The sequence below is a fragment of the Pezoporus occidentalis genome, unplaced genomic scaffold, assembly GCF_034315485.1.
Source record: "Pezoporus occidentalis ecotype Australia unplaced genomic scaffold, CSIRO_AGI_Poc_V1 ctg97, whole genome shotgun sequence".
Classification (NCBI taxonomy): Eukaryota; Metazoa; Chordata; class Aves; order Psittaciformes; family Psittacidae; genus Pezoporus; species Pezoporus occidentalis.
The window spans coordinates 2,355,157-2,373,262 of NW_026916336.1; the positions used below are offsets into that span (position 1 = coordinate 2,355,157).

At 38.9% G+C, this 18,106-nt stretch overlaps 2 protein-coding genes across 20 annotated transcripts in view; one reads left to right on the forward strand and one right to left on the reverse strand.

The window, feature by feature from the left end:
- GIGYF2 (GRB10 interacting GYF protein 2) overlaps positions 1-18,106 on the forward strand; it is a 75,587-nt gene that overhangs the window by 29,470 nt on the left and 28,011 nt on the right. For all 19 annotated transcript variants that reach the window (XM_062606594.1, XM_062606598.1, XM_062606604.1 and 16 more), the window contains one exon: positions 17,497-17,676. In XM_062606594.1, the coding sequence (XP_062462578.1) occupies positions 17,497-17,676 (180 nt within the window). The remainder of the gene's footprint in view (positions 1-17,496; positions 17,677-18,106) is intronic.
- KCNJ13 (potassium inwardly rectifying channel subfamily J member 13) lies at positions 3,840-13,031 on the reverse strand. Its single transcript, XM_062606633.1, has 3 exons — positions 12,893-13,031; positions 6,339-6,819; positions 3,840-5,449 (listed from the first exon to the last, which is right to left on the reverse strand). Exons 2-3 carry the CDS (start codon positions 6,814-6,816, stop codon positions 4,827-4,829), a joined length of 1,101 nt encoding a protein of 366 aa, XP_062462617.1. The 5' UTR covers positions 6,817-6,819; positions 12,893-13,031; the 3' UTR covers positions 3,840-4,826.

Genomic DNA, 18,106 nt, shown 5'->3' on the forward strand with positions numbered 1-18,106 from the left:
ACAAAACTGAAAAGATTCAGTTGCTATTAAAGATTGACAGGAATGTATTTTAATTGTTGCTTGGTTGTCGGTGTGTTCTTAGTGAGAGTAGCATAAATTGCCATTTTAATAATCTTCCAGATTAGCATGGTGACGCATGTTTTATGAGTCTAAAATTACCATGTTTGCTTTCAAAGCCTTCTGAATCCTCTCTCCATGTAGGAATTTATTTTCATATATTTTGAAGAGTGCTTCTGGTTTTCTGCTTTTAAGTTCAAAGTTAAGACAAAACTAATATGTTGCTTGTGTTCCTCATTATTTTCTTTAGAAAGAGGTTACTTCTAAAAATAATTTGAGATAGGTCTGAGGTTATCCATCTTTATATGCTAGTAGACTTTCATTCAGTGTCTCTATCTTCAGAGAACTTATGGAAAAAAACCTCAAAATAGGAAAAACTAAGTACTACTGAGGTTTCAGGACTGTGTGTTTTTACTAACTGATTAGTGTATACCACAGTTGATTCGATTTATTTAGCCCCTTTCTGTTCTTGTGATGAAGTTAAAGAACTTGCAGATCCAGACTGTAGAATGTACCACGTTTCTGATTAAGACTGTGGTAAAAATACTGCTTGTCAGTTTAAGGTGAGATGTTTATCTCAGTTGAAATTGAGAGGAATTTACTTCAAGATGATTTATTTGCAAGATTTACTACAAGATTTATTTGCAAGATGTCCTACTGAAGCTGACTTCTGCCTGATCTTGGGGGTTAATGCATCAGCTAGTATACGGTGTCTTCATTGTAGCAACTACTAGAGATAAGGACTTTGGAATGCATCTTCTGTGACTCGTTTTCTAGGGAAGATGGTATCATTGTATGCTTTTTTGGAAGTCCTAGCTCATTGCAAGGGATGGTGTGCTTAAATCATGAAGCTTTCTGTAGCACCTGGTTGTTCCTCTTGAAGTTTCTTGGTCTGTTTCTTTTCTAGTTTGAACTTGTTTAGCTAAGAGTTCTGTAGCACGTTATGATAAAGGCAAGATACCTGCAATCTTTCTGAAGTTTTAATGTATAAAACCCAAGTTAAACAGTGGTAATTGATGCTGCATATCTCTGTTAAGAGTTTAATGTCCTGGTAAGTGGAGGACCATTTATCTCCTCTTTACCTTCAGACAGAAATAAGGCGGAGAGCACAAAAATATCAACAGAAGTTTGGTCTATTTTGACTCAAGCCTTGATTAATGAACATATAGTTACTGTTGTGTAAAGGCTTCCCAATCACCAAATATTTTGAGTATGAGATAGGGATACAGATGTGCCGAAAGAAGTCCAAGGTCAATACCGAGTGCTAGTATACCACACAAAGCAATGGAAGCAGAAAGGTCAGGGAGTGAATTGACGTGCAGCTTGTAATTCAGGCTAACATGCTTTAGCAGGTGTGTATATTGGTTTCTGTTACCCTGGTTAAATTCCTTAGTTTAGGATTTTATTCTTTACCTTTATGGAGCTTCGGTTTTAAATTGCTCTTTCACAGGGCTTTGGACTAACCTCAAATTACATAATTTGCTAAGTTTTTCATTGTCTTTGTTCTGGCTGATCACATTACAAAATTAATGAGATCAAATATTAAACTTTTCTGGATCTTCATAATGAATGACAACACAAGAGCCCCTCAATTGAAAATCATGAAATGGAAAAACTAGTAGACCCTCCACAAAGAATTATTTCTCAAATACAATCAATATGCTGTGAGTAAAAATTAATGTTTGCTTTTTTGGTGCTCACAACAGTTTCAAGTTCACCTTTGACTGATTCTCAACATGAAGAGGATCTGTTCCTACTTTGTGTATGCAAATTGAAGATGCACACAGTGTTTATGGGTTTCTGTTGCTGGTTGTCACAGTTCTGACAGATTTCATTGAGAACTCAAATCGTTTCTGGAAAGCTGAGGCCATTAGCAGAGAAAATGAGCAAGCTGTTTTTTTGATCATGGCTGTCTTTTAGAACTGCACAAAAGCTGCCTAATTTTCTGTGCAGCCTCTTGACTAATACCAGTTTAGTAGCTGAGGGGATTTGTTTAGTTACCAGCAGTTAAACACACTGCTAGTAAATAACTGTAATTTAGATTAAACAAGATGTTTCATGAGTCACTTGTGGAACCTGATTGAGTTCTGTCTAATGCGTATTTTTTGGGTAAGTTAAGATGACTTGAATATAAAAATGGGGTGTCCAAGTGACTACAAAGAAAGATGTTGAACTCCTTTGAATCACACCCTTACTCAGCCTGGCTTGCTTTGCTTCTCTGTCTTGATAGCCACAAGTTTGTCCAAAGAAGGTTCATCACCAGCTTGCTCTTGCAGTGTTAGTCAAGATGTAGAGTGCAGTTTTTGTTGCGTTGGAGCCCATCAGCAATTTTTCTAGGCTTGTGTTCCAATCTGGGTCATGGCGTACTTCCAGTATTTTGTCAGACATCCATGATTCACCAGTTCTCTGGAACTGGAAAAGCAATAGGGGTGTTTTGTCTGTCCTCTTCTTTGTAGCTGTTCTGAAGTAGTTACACAGTTGTGTTTGTCTCATTTACTTTTACAGTATTCCTCAGCTTGACATTCCGAAATGTAATATTTGAAGATAGCATTTAGTGTATACTAACCATGTTTTGCCTTTATATTTGCTGTTGTACATCCTTTTAAATCAAATCTATAAATAGAAAATTATATAAAAATCAGGCCAACTTTAAAGCATCAAGTTATTTAGAAACCATATGAAGCAGCCCCCACTTTGATAAGACATTAATTGAAATTAAAAACAGCTTTCTATATCTTTGGCTTTAAATGGTGACATCATAGTACTGTCCTGTTGGGATTATGCATCTGAATTTGAGAACAATTGTGTGTCTGAGTCTGCAGTATGTGACGATATGTGGGGGAAACAATACCTCACACATAATACTGCTCTTTTTTTCCTAAACTGGTATTTCAGACTTGACACAGAAATCTGTTCTACTACTCTTGCACTGGTTCTTGGTTTGTAGGACTCTTCTTCTGTTGATAGAGAACAAGAAAATAACTCTTCCAAGAAATAATTGTTGGTACTGATATGAGGGTTGAAGAGGAATCTTTAGCCTGGCTAAGTGTCAACACTAAGAAAGGTAGGGATGAAGGCAGTTTAACTTGATAGGGTGTTGCTCTCCACCTATATATAGGTGAATATATATTCACCTATTTGTGAATATTTGTGAATGCTTTTACATTAAACTAAACAAAAAAGATATTTTGAGGGTGTCTGTGATAATATCTGTCTGAGATGTGGAATGTAGGGAAGCAATACTGAATTTTGGGAAAAGAATTTAATTGCACTGAAAATGTCTGCCTTCTGCCTCATTTCCCTTTCCCTGTGTGAAATACTTCTGCAGGGCTGTTTCCCATTTTCTCAGACCCTAAAGCAAAGTAACCTCTTTTAGGTTCTGAACATACTTCAGTTAACAGAGTTTTGGAACTTGAGAAGAATTCAGTTAAACAGTGTCTTATCAGAGACCTTGATCATTTTTCCTGTTGCCAAGGGCTTCAGTGAAGTTGAAAGGAAGTGTAGCTCATAGAGTATTATGCTGTTGTCAATGAAAATTGCTATTTATGCTGTCTTGGTTTGTGGGGAAAGTCTTTACCTTCGTAAGATGACTTTTACTTTATTTTGATGCTTGACTGCTCAAGTATGAACACATAATAGGCACTGCTTTTGTTGAGAGCTTGGAAATAATTACCCATCACTCTGTTTATCCTTTATCTTCTTAAATGATTTAGGAACTTCAGAGCAGCATTCAAATTGCAATGGGCTTGTGAGGCACTTAAATAAAGAAGTCTCATGCGTAGTTTGTTTTAATTTTTTTATTTTAAAATTGATTTAAGTGTCTCAATATTTATGCTGTGTGTACAGGCAAATAGTGATGATAAAAGCATAAAATTAAATGGATGCAGTTCTAATTCTCATATACATAGTGCATCCTTCTGGGTCAGATCTACTTGAGACAAGCAGCGCAAAGGTGAGAACATGTGGAATGTACGGTCCTTTTAAAAAGTGCATTAATTTAAATAGTCTCTTTTCTACAGCTAAATAATTTATTCAGTATTTCCAAACATGGAAAAAAAATCCACTTCAGCATTTGTCATATACATCAAGATTTTTTGGTACTGTCTTCATAGACACGTCTTGAAATTAGATGTTCTCCTGTTTGGCAGAATGAAGAACTACAGTTAGTATTTACAATTTTTCTTAATAAGCACAGCAGGAGTGCTTTTCACTGCCATGAGAGGTTGGCAGTACTTTCTGAGAGTGAATTTGGCCATCTGAAATCTGATACAACTCTGTATCCCCCAAAGAGTTAGGAGAACAGAAAACTTAGGATCTTGGATGAACAGAGTTGCTTATACCAGAACTTATATATTGACTGAATGACCTCATATTGGTTTTGACTGATATTTTTATTTTATACTGTCCATTTTGTCCCAGTCTGGTTAATTATGGTTTTGGTGAGCTTTAGGAGTTTTGAAGATCTCTCAGGGTCAGTGTGGCTTTAATCATAGTCTAGAGAATTCAGCAGGTAATTCTTCTAGTTTCCAAGAATTAGTACTGTGATTCTTGTACCTGACTTTGTCCTGGGTGGTTAATCCAGCCTCTTCTCAGCTTACATGGTCACACTGGTTCTTTTTACCTTGCATATCATGTTGTAATCTAAAGGATGTGAGTAAAAAGAGAAAGATCACTAGAAGATGGCAGGGTAGGCAAGGAAAGAAGGCTGTGAATGGAACCTGAAAGTTTAATGTAATAATTAAAAAAGCACTAAGTTCAGTCTGCTCTCTCTATTCTGTGAGGCCAGCCTCAGAGAGCTGGAAGCTGTCAACGTGCTGTCCATTGATGCGGATCTCCTTGTCAGTCCTTCTTGGACAATTTGAGTCAGCTGCAGCTGGAAGCTCAGGAATAGTCTTGTCAAAATTTTCCATCTTGATCTGATACTCGCCTTTGGCATTGCGAGCTAGCACGGAGGCGAAGCGATGGTACAGCATGATCTCTGAGGGGAGGTAGGATGTTCTCCTTTGACATATTTCCCCTGTGCCCTCCTGCACAGCTGACAGAAAGATGACCAGCTCAAAGTGGTGAGAAGCTTCTCTTTGGAGGAGGGCATCCAGAGGGCTGGAGGGAGTGACTGAATGGTAGTAGGTCAGTGGGAAGATGAAAAAAGGACACTCGTCTGAAGTAACGCTGTCTAGGTGGAAGTCAATGCTAGTTTGGTGCAGCTGCCCGTTCTCTCGTTCTTGGTAAAGTATAGCAGAAATCTGGACACTAGTCAGTGGGCTGGAGCGTGTGTTGGCCACTTGGAACATAAGGGATGGCTTCCCCTCGGTGTGTGTCACTACAGCAGAGCGGGTGAAGCGGATGGAGAATGCCCGATTCTTTGGTCGGGCAATCTTGGCCACGAAAGCACCTATATCATGGAAGAGAACAAACTGAATACGAGCACAGTGCCTGCAGCTTCCAAGCTCTGTGAAACAGAAGCAGACTTGGGTGAACATAATCTTTCTAGCCTCAGCCTGTGTTTTTGAAAACTGCTAGGCTGGCATCACAGTAACCCATTTTTGTTTAAAAAGCACAGCTTTCCTAAAATGCTTCTTTTTCTAAACTGTCCCTGCCCATGGTAGGGGTTGGAACTAGATGGTCTTTAAGGTCCTTTCCAACCCAAACCAGTCTGATTCTATGATGATTCTGTGATGTTTGGAGAGTAAACTTTAGCTGTTGGAAGGGAGATATTTCAGCTTGCCCCGATTTACTGTAGTTGGTAATAAATAGTACTTGATCTTGGTGTGCTGCGACTGGGGAAGCTCTTTCTTAATACACAGTCAACTAACCCATGCATTTTTAGTCTTCTGAAATAATTTAAACCTGCAAATTACATAACTTGAAATAGAATAGCTATGACATTGTAAAAATTTTCATTACATTGAGTACTGAGGAGTACTTAAACATGGCGTTAAAGCTCAACTGAAATACTTCAGCTAGATTAAAGCAAACCTTAAAACCAAAACAAATTCCATGGAAGAAATGTTGAGAGATAATGAGGTTGATAAGTAGGTATCTGCCACAAACACCATCCAGTGAGTATTGGAAGTCTCAAGTCCAGATCTTGATATTACGTAATTTATGTCTTGTAATGAAAGGTGTTCAACTTGTAATACTACATAGCTGAAGTCTCATAATTCTTCTAGTGACTTAGTTATTTTTTTGGATATCAATATGATCATTATTTATTTATAGCTCCATTTCCTAAGTCTAATTATTACAGCTGTTCTATTTAAAGATTAATTATGAAGGATTACCTGTGATGAAGGCTTCCAGCATAAGCCCCAGGACCATCTGTATTGCAAGTAGTGCAATAGCACTGGGGCAGTCCCCGCTTGGGAACATAGTGCCATAACCAATTGTGAGTTGCGTCTCCAGTGAGAAGGAGAAAGCAGCTGTAAAACTGGTGATATACTTGACACATATAGTGTGGTTGTCAGGTGGAGCATCATGGTCCAGCTCCAGGTCCCCATTCATCTCAGCTAGTAAATACCAAAGCACTGCAAAGACTAGCCAGTGAATGACAAAAGAAGCAGAAAAGACAAGCATCATCCATCTCCAGCGCATGTCCATTAATATTCCCCATGCATCTCGAAGGTATGCTAGACCTTTCCCTTGCGCACCATCCATCTGGAATGTGCTGTGTCCATCCTTGGTCACCATCCTCAGGTATCTCTGGGTCAGGAGGGGAATGCTGGATTTGGTATTATTGCTCTCTATCATATCTGTTGTCATCTTCTAAAAAAGACGAAAAAAGGGAAAAAGTGTGATACAGTGCAGCATGTTTGTATTTTGCCTAATGTTCACAGTTTTTGACACATCAGCAGGGGTTGAAATACTGCAGCCAACAAAGGAGGGCTTATACATTGCAATCCAGAGAAGATTAAGTCAGGAGCCTGGACAGGAATTTACCACTGTTGTGGTAATACTTTGCTAAAAAAGATTAAGTATAAAAATCTGACTACTTCTCAAATTTTTCCCTGCTTAGTTGTGTAAATTAAACTTTCATACTTTAGCTTCCTAAATTTACACTTGAGTTGCATGTTCAGTTCTTTGGGGCTGAGTGGGATGGAATCGGGCATGTTGTATCTGAAAAGAAACTGAATTTTGTCAGATTATACCAGTTTTTGTAACTTCTTTTTAGCAGAGTTTAAGTTTACTGGTGCTATTACGAATACTATTAATATGATAGAAATTATGTTTACTATGTTATTTCTCTAACATGTTTATGCATTTTGATGGAATGATGTAGTTTACCTAGTAACCCTAGTAGCCCTTTCAGATTTTCCTAGCTCAGGAAATGAGAGCTGGTCTGCACCCGTCATGTCCAGTTCAGCAAAATTACAGTGCTCAGGGCAGAGCTGCTTCTGAGAGTCTGAGGCTGTTTATGTAAGGGTCAGGTAAAAAGAGGGCATAAGACCAATACTGAAAATATACTGTGGTGTAATTTGAAGTCTAGTCTGCCTAAGCAGTTATTTTGTGTTAGTGGCTAAATAAGAAAATAAGATGGCAAGCGTAAGGGGTTTAGGAGGTGAAGGTAGAATTGCACATGTGGGAAGCAAAATGGATACATTTAGATGTTTCACATGTTAGGCTCCTTGGTTTACTTCTAAATGGCAAAACTTGTTAAACTTGTCAGAGATGGGAAAGACACTGGCCACTCTAAATCCATATTATAAATACTGAATATTTAAAGATCACCTTGGATAGATTAAAACTAAATATGGGCTCATGTGAAATAGAGACTTCATAGTGTATACAGCCTACCGAAGAAGGTTGTGGTGAAGCTTGTTTGTAGAACAAAAGAGATTTAAAAATATGTATGTAAATTCTGCAAATCATAATTATACATGTCAATTTTGCTGATTTCCTATCAGTTTTGACCTTTTCTCTGAATTATGATCTTTTTGGTATATAACACAAGCATACAAACAGCCTAGGCACATTGGATTTCCCCCCTGCAAAGAGTGCTGGCTTAGTTTTATCTTGAAACATGTTAGATCTAAGGATCCTGAACTTCAGAATGAACTGATGAAAGGTAAAAATCTTTCCTGTAATCTTTGATCCTGTAAACCAGCAGTTTTCATGATTGTTTACTTGATCTTGATACCAAGTTCTAGTACTAACAGAACGTTCTCTTTAGCTCTTCTTGTGCTTAATGCATTCTGAGTGTGACACTTGACATCACAGTGAACATTTAGCTCCATTTTATTTTTCCTTTCCTCTCAGAACCATCCAGCTCTTTCCTCTGTCTGTGCTGTAGTCAAAGGATGTAGAGTAGATGGTGGTCTGAGTAGAATTTGGTGGGTTTTCCCCTCATTTTTATTTTCCAATTCACATCTCCTAGAAGGAGTATTTTAAAACTGCTCTCTGTGCCAAAGAATACAATGAGCTTACTGAGATTCTCCTGGTTAGTAGTACCAGGCTGCTGGTACTCTTCTGATCATAGGCCATTTAACTTATAGCCTTGACCCCCCAGCCTTCACCTGAGTTTGATCTTTGGTGTGCTGTGTTGCTCTCTAAATGACAGTTTTCAGTCTTGCTGCAATGTTACAGAATTGACAGTAACTTGAATACAACTTTAAATGCTTCAGGAATGAGATGGTTAGTCAGTTGTCTGTAGAGCAGAGTCCTTGTGCCAAGATTTAGAAAAGCCCTTCAGGATTCCTTGAGGCAATTGGAAAATGGGCATCTTTGGGAAAGGTGACAGTGATGATGCTCAGTATGAGCTGTGGACTGTGCCTTGATTTTATCATCTTAGAATAGGAAGTATCCACAAGAACTCCTTCCTTTGCTTGAATAGAGGAAAATACTTAGAACAAACTGCTTCTGGGTGTAAACATGCATTCCTGGAAAAAAAAAAACCACACCACAAAAACCAACCAACAACAGTAAAACACAAAACCAAAAACCAAAATTAGTATGTTACTGTAAATTCTGATGGTATTTTGAGGGCAGCATCTGCTTCATTGCTCCAAGTAATTTGGGTTAGCAAAACAACCATCTGCTGTTAGGAATGAATCTGATGCTGGCTTATTTGTGACAGAAGCCTTTTCTGCAGTGCTATGGTAAGAGTAAAAGGGAAAATATACTTAATGTGGTACATCCTTCTTGGCTACGCTTCAGATCTTCCACACATCAGTGCTAAGGTAGCATACTTGAGTGCCTGCAGCCTTTACTCAGAGCAAAATGCTATTAGCATTGCAGGGTCTCAGTTTTGTTAAGGAGCTTTCGGGGGTGGTCAGTAATCACTTAATGTTGATTTAAAGCGCTGAAGAAATTTAGTCAGTGTTCACAGTCAGGTTATTTGGGATCTTTCTATGGGGGAGGATCCATTGCTGGCAGATTTTTAAAGGTACTTCAGAAAGAGAACCTCCATTAACCTCAACAGCACACTTCACAGGAGTCCTCTGTCCTCCTTGAGACTCCTGGCAGGGGATTTTGCCTGCTGAGGTTAACCAGGTTACTGCTCTGATCTCATTTGAGGTATCTGTAATTCTTTTTTTCCTTGTCTAGGACCATTTAAAATATTAAGTACCTAAATTGATGGCAGTGATGATATTAGAAATGTGTAAGCTTGAGTTCCAAAGCTGCTTTTCTTGCAAAAGCTCTTGATGGCTTTAAGAGCCACAAATCTTAACTTCTTGGGCTTGGAAAAATGAGTAAGAAACTCTGAATAGAGCAGTGCAGTTGGTTTAAAATAAGAGGCGAAAGAGCAACTGCCCTGTGGGAAATAGTTTACTTAGGCTGGATGATTAGTCCTCTTTATTCTCAAAGCGGAGTCAATTTAAGAGTAGATGTGACTTTGAATTTACAAGGAATTATCTTCTGTCTACTCCTTTGCTTGCCCGCTGTAGTAGAAAAATACCAATCTTTTCTTTCCTTGCTGGTGATAAACTATTGAAATTTGGACCATCTGATTTGATCCCATGGCCTGCCTGGTCCTTGGTGTCCCTGCATTAATCCCAGTTTTAAACGGTATGTTTTAGGAAAGACACTCAACTTCACAGAATTCTTATTTTCAGGTCACTGTTTGTTGGAGAATGCCCATGTCCGCTGCTAAATACATACTGTGCTTCTAATCCAGGTTTGTCTAATGTAAACTCTTAACCTTCATGTTATGCTGTTTGTCTGGTTTTGCTTTTCATGGTTCTTGACTTGTGAAACTCTTAGTAGCTTTGGGGTGTCCTTCTCCCACTATCTCCTAGCTGATAGCCCTTGTCTGGAAAGACAGGAACTGTCAGAAATGACTTCAAAACCTCCTTTGGCATGTTGACCTGTCTTTTATCGTGCATTCAGTGTGTCTAATCCTTCCTGTTTCTAGTCTACTGAAAATTAAATTGCTGTTACCAGCTCCAGTGTGTATGTCAGTTTTCAGCTCTTATTAAATCTCTCTGCCATCATTGTCCCTTATTCTGGCTTCTCTCTTGTGTGTGATTTTGTAAGATAAGTCAAGGTAGGATGAGTACTACCTTATTAACTCAAAAGCATGGTTTCCCTTTTCCTAGCAGTCAGGTTCTAAACTGACATGGCTTGCTAATGATTTGTGGGGAAGAAGAAACCCAACAAAAAGAACTCTTTGCCTTAAAGCTCTAAGATACTGCTTACATTTCTGCAGTTCATGATCTAGTACACTGATCTCCCACGCTTTGCCTTTTTCATTGAGATCTTCCTTGTGTTGTAACATCTCTTTCTTAGCTTGCTGCTTCATGCCACTATGTGCTTTCCTCTTTTCTTTTGCTTAGCCTTTCTGTTGACAGCAGAAGCTCAGCTGCTGAGATCTGGTAGGATTGCAGGGGAGCTCATTTACAGCAGCCTATTTTCTTTTTGTTTGCCTTCTCGGTTGAAGGCATTTTGACACCTCCATCCTGTTTACAGCTCAGTACAATGCACCTGCAGCCTTCTTAGCAGCCTGAATGTTCAAGGGAGACATTTGCAGTGCTGCCCTACCTGCCCAACTTCTATTCCTTAAAAAATCTGTTCTAACTGACCTTGGAAGCGATTTGAGGCAGTTTGTAATGCCCTGCTTCATCATGAGAGCAGGGTAGTCAAGAGGACCTGCTGTTTGCTGGGAGTAACTGCAAAACCTGCTTGCAACTCTAGCACAATTCAAAGATTTATTAGAACCCAGGTGGTGCTCCAGGAATGTGTACAATCCCTCTTTTCTTGACCTGGGTCTGCTTAACTTTGCACTAGTTTCAAATTCCAACATGAGGTTTGTATTCAAAGCTGGGATCATTCAGATGTTGCAAATGAAAAGGCATTAACAAACTAAGTTTATCACTTTTTAAAGGGTACTTTCAGGCTGTTAATCTCTGTATTGTTGATTTTAGATTGAATGGCAATCCTTGAGATGCTCTGACATTAATATTAGGAAATGAAGGGTTGTTTTCAGTATACATGACTGTATCATGTAATTTACATGAGGGGACAAGGGGGCAATCTTAGAAATGTGGGAAGCAGTTCAGTTAGAATAACTGCTTTGGTTGAAAGCTTATGCTACTGTTGTTAGTAGGATAGTTAAAATTTCAAACATGTTTGTCCTTCAGGTTTTGCAGCTAATGCCTCATTGAGGTGAACGGCAGTAGTTTGACCGAACTGTTTTTTCCAAGCAGTCTGCAGAATTAAGATAACAGTTTTCAGGACTTGTTACACATACAAATCTTGTGAAAGTGGGAACTTCAGTTTGTTGAGCCCAAGTCAATACTTCTCAGAGGAAGTGCCTTTAAGTTCAGCATGTGAGAGCTCATACTTTTGACCTTCTATGACAGTTTACTACAGAATGCACTTAAAAAACATCCCTCCCTACACTCCAGTTTTTTATTATAATACAGAAAACAATGCTGCTTATATACTTGATTATTGGGGATATCGTAATGCTTCATTTTGTGTACAATGTATTTTCACATAGTACAGCATGCTGAAAATGCTGTGAGAATCCATATGAACCCTAACAGACCATCTTGTCTGGCCACCTTTAGAGAAGCAGAAAAACTTCACTGAGACGTTGCCTAAATGTTGTTTAAGGCTTTAAAATATGCTAGTGTATATTAAATCCTTAAAGAGAAGCTTAAAATGCAAAATTAAGTATTGCTAATGGAGGAATAAATTTACAGTTGAGGGAGGGTTTTATTTGATGTAAATCTGTAGTAATAGAAGTCTGCTGCCATCCGTTTCTTGTGAACTTACTGTTTTTGAAGAGCTGTTCTGCCCTGTGTGATGCAAAATTCCTAATGGCTTGTATGGAATGACAGATTATTCTGGGACATTGGAGTTCATACTTGGTGCCCATGAACAGAGAATGCGTTGATTGAAAATAGTTAAGGGTATGAGATGTAATTATAGTTGGTGGTAGCAGCAGACCTGAAGAGGTGATGGTCACTTCTTTAATTTACTATGGTACTGAAGTTAAATGCTGAGTTACAATGAATGTAGCAAGAAGGTGAGGATGACATTTTCATAACACATGGCCAGGTAACACCCAGCTACAGTGGTATTCCTGCTGTTTGTCTTGAAATCTTTCTGAAAAAATCCTGCATGATGCCTTTGTTTTTACTCTGTATGCTTTTAGAAAATGCTTTTCCAGATGATTACAGCCCTTGTTTTTCAGGTGGGGGGAATCAAACCATTTTGTTGAAGATCATACTTAATTTAGCAAACTTTAGAAGGAAAACTACTGTGTGCCCTGAGAACAACTTTGATTTCTTTGATTAAAGAATGGCAGAACAATTTCTAATTGTACAGTAAAAAAAAAAAAAACAAAAAAACAAAACAAAAAAACCAAAGAAAAATGGTTGCTTTGTGTACTTACCGGTTTTTGAAGGGTTTCTGTGCAGAGGAAGGGGAAGAACCTGGGCTTCAGGAGAGGGACTGGGCTGGTCTTGTGTATTGGTCCCAGCACTGGCAAGAACTTCCCCCAAGTGGTTGGTAAAGATTTTTTTTTCAAAACCCCACCAAAAATCACTTTTAAAATGGGTTTGTATGTCTCATTCCTGTGTTTATAGTGCGGAGGGGGAGGGGGTGGGGGGGTGGGGATAGGGGGGTTGGTTTTCATGTGAAGCTGATTTGATTGGTCATTTTGCCTGCAGGGGGGCCGGTTAGCTCTGATCATGTGGAAAAGAATGCTGGTTTGTTAGGAGCATTTCTTTACCCAACACAAATCCTTAGCAGCCAAGGAGAAATCCTTAAACACTTGCTTGGGGAAGGGGTGCATTTCCCCTTGCCACCTTTGTCAAGATAATTTTTTAGGTTCGAATAAGGTTAAAAGTTCCATGTGAAAAGCTGAGAGGGTTGTTGCTGAACTTTAGCTTAATGCTGGTCAGAAGGTGTAGATCTGGCCACTTCCATCTCCACATTGCTCCTTTGTGTAACATGGAATTAATCACAGGGTTTTGCTAATGCCCAAGGATGCAGCAATGCAGAATAGGTGGGCTGCTGTTTCTATGCAGTCAGTGAAACCACTTTCACTTCAGCTATTTTCTCTCTTGTCAGATGAGAACAGTTATTTAGGGAAGATATTTTAGCTGAATGGCTGTGCAGATTGCTACTAAACCTATTGCTGGAGGACAGCTTTGTAATGCAGTAGTATTTCACACTTTTTTCCTTTGGTGAGCTGCTAATGTGAGGGCTTTAATCGAACATCAGATGTAAGAGGATCTGAGAAACAAAGGCTGTGGTTGTTTGCAGTAAAACTACTGAAAGCCTGCTGGGAAAATTTATTAATGTAGACTTTCTTGCTTAGGAAACAAAATCCTCCCTGTTTATTTTCTTCTCTTTCTCTCTTTAACCTTCCCCCAACCCTAAATTGCAAAATATTAATTCTTTGCTTCGTTAGTATGGAACATTTTAATACATGTTCAGGCACAGCACTGAAAATAGTGGTAGGCATGGTGTGACCTTTAGAGCCAGGGCAAATAACGTAGTGCAAGGGGACTCCCAGCTTTGTGGTAAGCCTGTAGGACAATGTGACTTGCCCTTCCCCTTTCATTCTATACTTGAGCAAAGTTGATCTTCCACTACAGGCAGAGCTTTTTAACTTATTTTAAGAAGCCATATTTTTTTACAAACTGTATTTTGTACTGTAGAACGCACATGGTATCTGGTCACAGGTTTTCTAATCTGATTCAACTAGATGGATTGAAAAATTAATGTGTCTGTACAGCAGATGGAGTAGCTACAGTATGTGATTTCCTGGTGTGTGTTACAGAACTGAACTCTTGTTAATTCCTTTGAATTCACTATTTCATCCATACTCATGACAGTGGATGATGGTCAATTGAGCAAAAAAGGTATGGAGTGGTATTTGATATGTATGTCAATGAGACCAACTGTTGAGGCTGAGATTTGATGGAGAGAGGCAGGCAATGTGAATGTGGAAATGGTCATTGGAGCTTCTGATCTCTGTCACTGACTTTGGTTACAAGTAAGTCACTTCATGACGTATGTGTTCCTGTGGAGTCCCTAGCATGGCAAATACTGTCCTAATGAGAAAGTAGTCCTTCTACAGAAACATCATCTTAAGGCCATTTGTTTTATTCTTTTGTAAAATGAGCTACATATCTAGGCAAAGTTATTTGAATTCCTTAAAAACACTAGCTGCAGTGTTTTTTCTTTTTATCCTCTTCTTGAAGAATTAATTGTGCAGCAGAAAGAGAGCACAAGTGAAAACACTTAATAGAATCTTCTAGTTTTCTCCTCTGTAGAGGAAACAGTATTACTGTCAGTCATCATTTTCCTGTTTATCCTTTACAAACAGTGAGCATGTCATAGGAAACATGGCCTGACAGCATGGAGAACAGAAGTTATTTGCCATTCTGTTAGTAAGTCCTCTTCCTAAACATGTTGCCACAGGCTACACCCCAGAATTGCAGTCTTGTTCTTCTCAGTCTCCCTTCAGTTCAGTGTTGCACAGCTGTAGGCTTTTTTGGCTGGATACTGCTAGGCTCTATCTGAAGTTTTCTGTAAACACCATTGCTGGCTTTGTGACAGACTTGAACAGAGGTGCCCTTTTACTGCTCCTTCTCTTCAGGAAGTCCAGTCAATTAGTCCAAGGCAAAAACCATAGACTGCATTTTAGTTTTTTTTTTTTATTCTTAAAATATTGCCAAATCCTGATTCTCTGACCTAAGTCATTTAAGCTGAAATGAGCATTCTCAAGTCTAGGAATAGCTTGCAAAGACAGTATACTGGGACTTTGCAAGTTCTGAATTTAGATGCAAGCTGTAGGAGTAGTCTCGTATACACCTTTGTCCTAGTCTTTTTGTCACTTTGTTAGCTTGATTTTTTTTTTTTATTTTATTTTTTATTTTCTAATTTTTAACCTGTGATCAGTTTGTTTGTAAAGAACCAGTTTTTTGGCTGGTATGTTTAATGTTCAAGGTCAGATATGTTTTGACACATACTTTGCAGTCTTCTGAATATTGCTTGCGATGGTGTCCTAGTACCAGAAAAATTCAGTATGTCATGATATACTGCATTGTTTCTCTTAATTCCACTCAAGTGTGGCATCAGAACAGTCATCTGATGTGACACACTGGAGTGCTGCTGTGTTCAGAAAGATTGCAGAATCAAAGCTGATACCATCCTCAGAAGAATAATATCTCTTATAATTGATTCTTTTGTTTCTTATATTTCTAATGCTGTAGAATTTTAAAATCAGAGGAGAGGCAATAGCCCATCTGAGTCTGGTCCTGGCAAACAGCATTTGACATCTTGTCACCTCTGTAGAGATGTGTTTCAAACTCCACAGCAGCAAACAGGGATGCTGTTTGCTGCAAGTTCAAAATACAAACCCAGGCTTTGATAGCTCATTTCTTGGGAGCAAACCCAGCTGTCTCAAGGTCTAAGAAAACTTGAGTTGCCTTGGGTATGCCTGTAACATGTATAGCTGCAGAGAGGCACAGCTATTCAGCGGCCAAGTAGACTTCACAGTACTTCTTGGGAAGAGTAGAGCAGAGCCTGTGAGCTGATGGCTTGCCAGTGTTTAAGAGCAGTCTCCAGAATCTTAACTGAACTTAATAACGATGGAAAGAAATAACTTCTTTTCCTTAACTGATAGAGTCTGAAATCTCTAGAATTACTGTTACTGTGCAAGTGTCAGGTAATAGCTGTGAATTTTGTTGAAAAGATTAGCTACATCTCTAAAAATAATACCGTTTCTGGTCTCCAAATAGCAAATTAACATTTTTCTGTTGGTGACTGTTTTAATGAGGAAACTTGAGTGTCTTGTGCTGCAGAGTCAAAAAAAAACAACAAAACCCACATTTTTATTTCTTGTAGCACTTTAAAAATAAGTTCAGAAAGAATGAGGCATATTCCTTATCATCTGGGTCTTAGGCTGATCCTGTCTGTTGGATTGGAGCTCTCTTCTGGGTTACTATCTCTGTGTTATTTTACTTTCCACTGAGTTGGCTCCGTAGCTCTGTCTCCTAGTTTTCTATGATGCAAAGCTTATCAAAGGAGCAATAATGAGAGGCCTGCCTGCACCTCCTGTTATATTTTTTCTGTGTGACATTTTTCAGAGATTTAAAATGACAAAAACCCCACCCAAATCCAGTATTCCCCAGTATTTCACTAGTGGTGTATCCATGTCAGGATGAGTCAACAGTGAAAGCCCTGTTTATGTTTAACCTGACTTATTTGTGTATATGTGGATTCTTTTTATTATTCACACCATCCTTTTGTGGCAGTGTTGCTCTTCATTAAGTACTCGAGGATTTTGGTTTATTTTAAATGTAATGTAAACTCGGAACTAAAAGACTATGTACTAAACTCTTGGTAGACTCATCCTTGAAGCTGCATAGGTGCTTCTCACTCTTAATATGCTGACCTTGGCTCTCCAGAAGATGGATTCACAGGATAATGTGAACACTGCTTAAAGTTTTTTCCTTTAACTCTTAATCCTACCTTAAATCTTCTGTTTTTCTTGAGGGAATGCTGTATGTCTTATTGGGTTAACTATATAGATCTCATTCTTTTTATTACAGAAGTAGAAAACGTTTGGTTTATGTGAAATGTGTGCAATGTTTAGTTTACTGCGTTCCCATTTTCATTTAGCATGAGACTTTTCGTGATACACCAGTTTATCCTCTCTGCATACTTTGGCTTTCCTTTTATGCTTCCCTTTGTCTCTTAAACTGTTGTCTTTTCCTTCTCTGTCTTACCTGTGTGATTTCTTGTGTTCTTTGCTTTCTTTTGTTATTTTCCTCAGTCTTTCCATCCTAAGATACATAGGGATGTGGAGAGATTTCCTAAGTATGTCACGTGTTTCCTTCCATGAACTTCTGTTCCTCTCCTAGGTTCCTATCAATGCTTCTAGTGCATTAAATGCCTCTAAGGGAGCACGATTTCAACCATTTTGTTTCTAGGTTCCTAAAGACAGGACGGATGTTCACTGGGTATGTGTTTTCTTTGCAGTGAGACCAAACTTTGAGGAAGGTGGGACAGCAACAACAGGGAGAAAGCATGAGTTTATACGCTCTGAGAGCGAAAACTGGCGCATCTTCAGGGAGGAACAAAATGGGGAAGATGATGATGGAGGCTGGCGACTGGCTGGGTCACGGAGGGATGGTGAGAGGTGGCGCCCTCACAGTCCAGGTGAGAGGAGATCTGGAGAAAAATGCAGCCATGGCTATAGGGAAAGGGCATGGGGAAAGCAGAGGAAAGGGAGGTGGCGCCTGCTTTCCAGCACTGCTTTGCTAGAGTTGCAGGAAAAATACAAAGTGGAGCTTGGTGTCTGCGTAGTATGGCTGAAACATATATGAAAATATATATGTATGCACATATGTAATCTTTAATTTTTTTTTCTACTTGGAAAAGATCCGGCTAGCCAGTCATGTTTGTTGTGGGATCTTGGTTCTGGGCATCTTTTGGCTGCAGAAGGCTTCTGGGAACTAGGAAAATATTGTGGCTCTTTTACTGTTACATCTTTATGTGGGAAGCAAAGGAAGCACAGGATGTTTTTTGGGCTGAGGTGGACAACTTTTGCTCCTCAATTAAAGAAAGCCGCACTTGCTCTTACAATAGA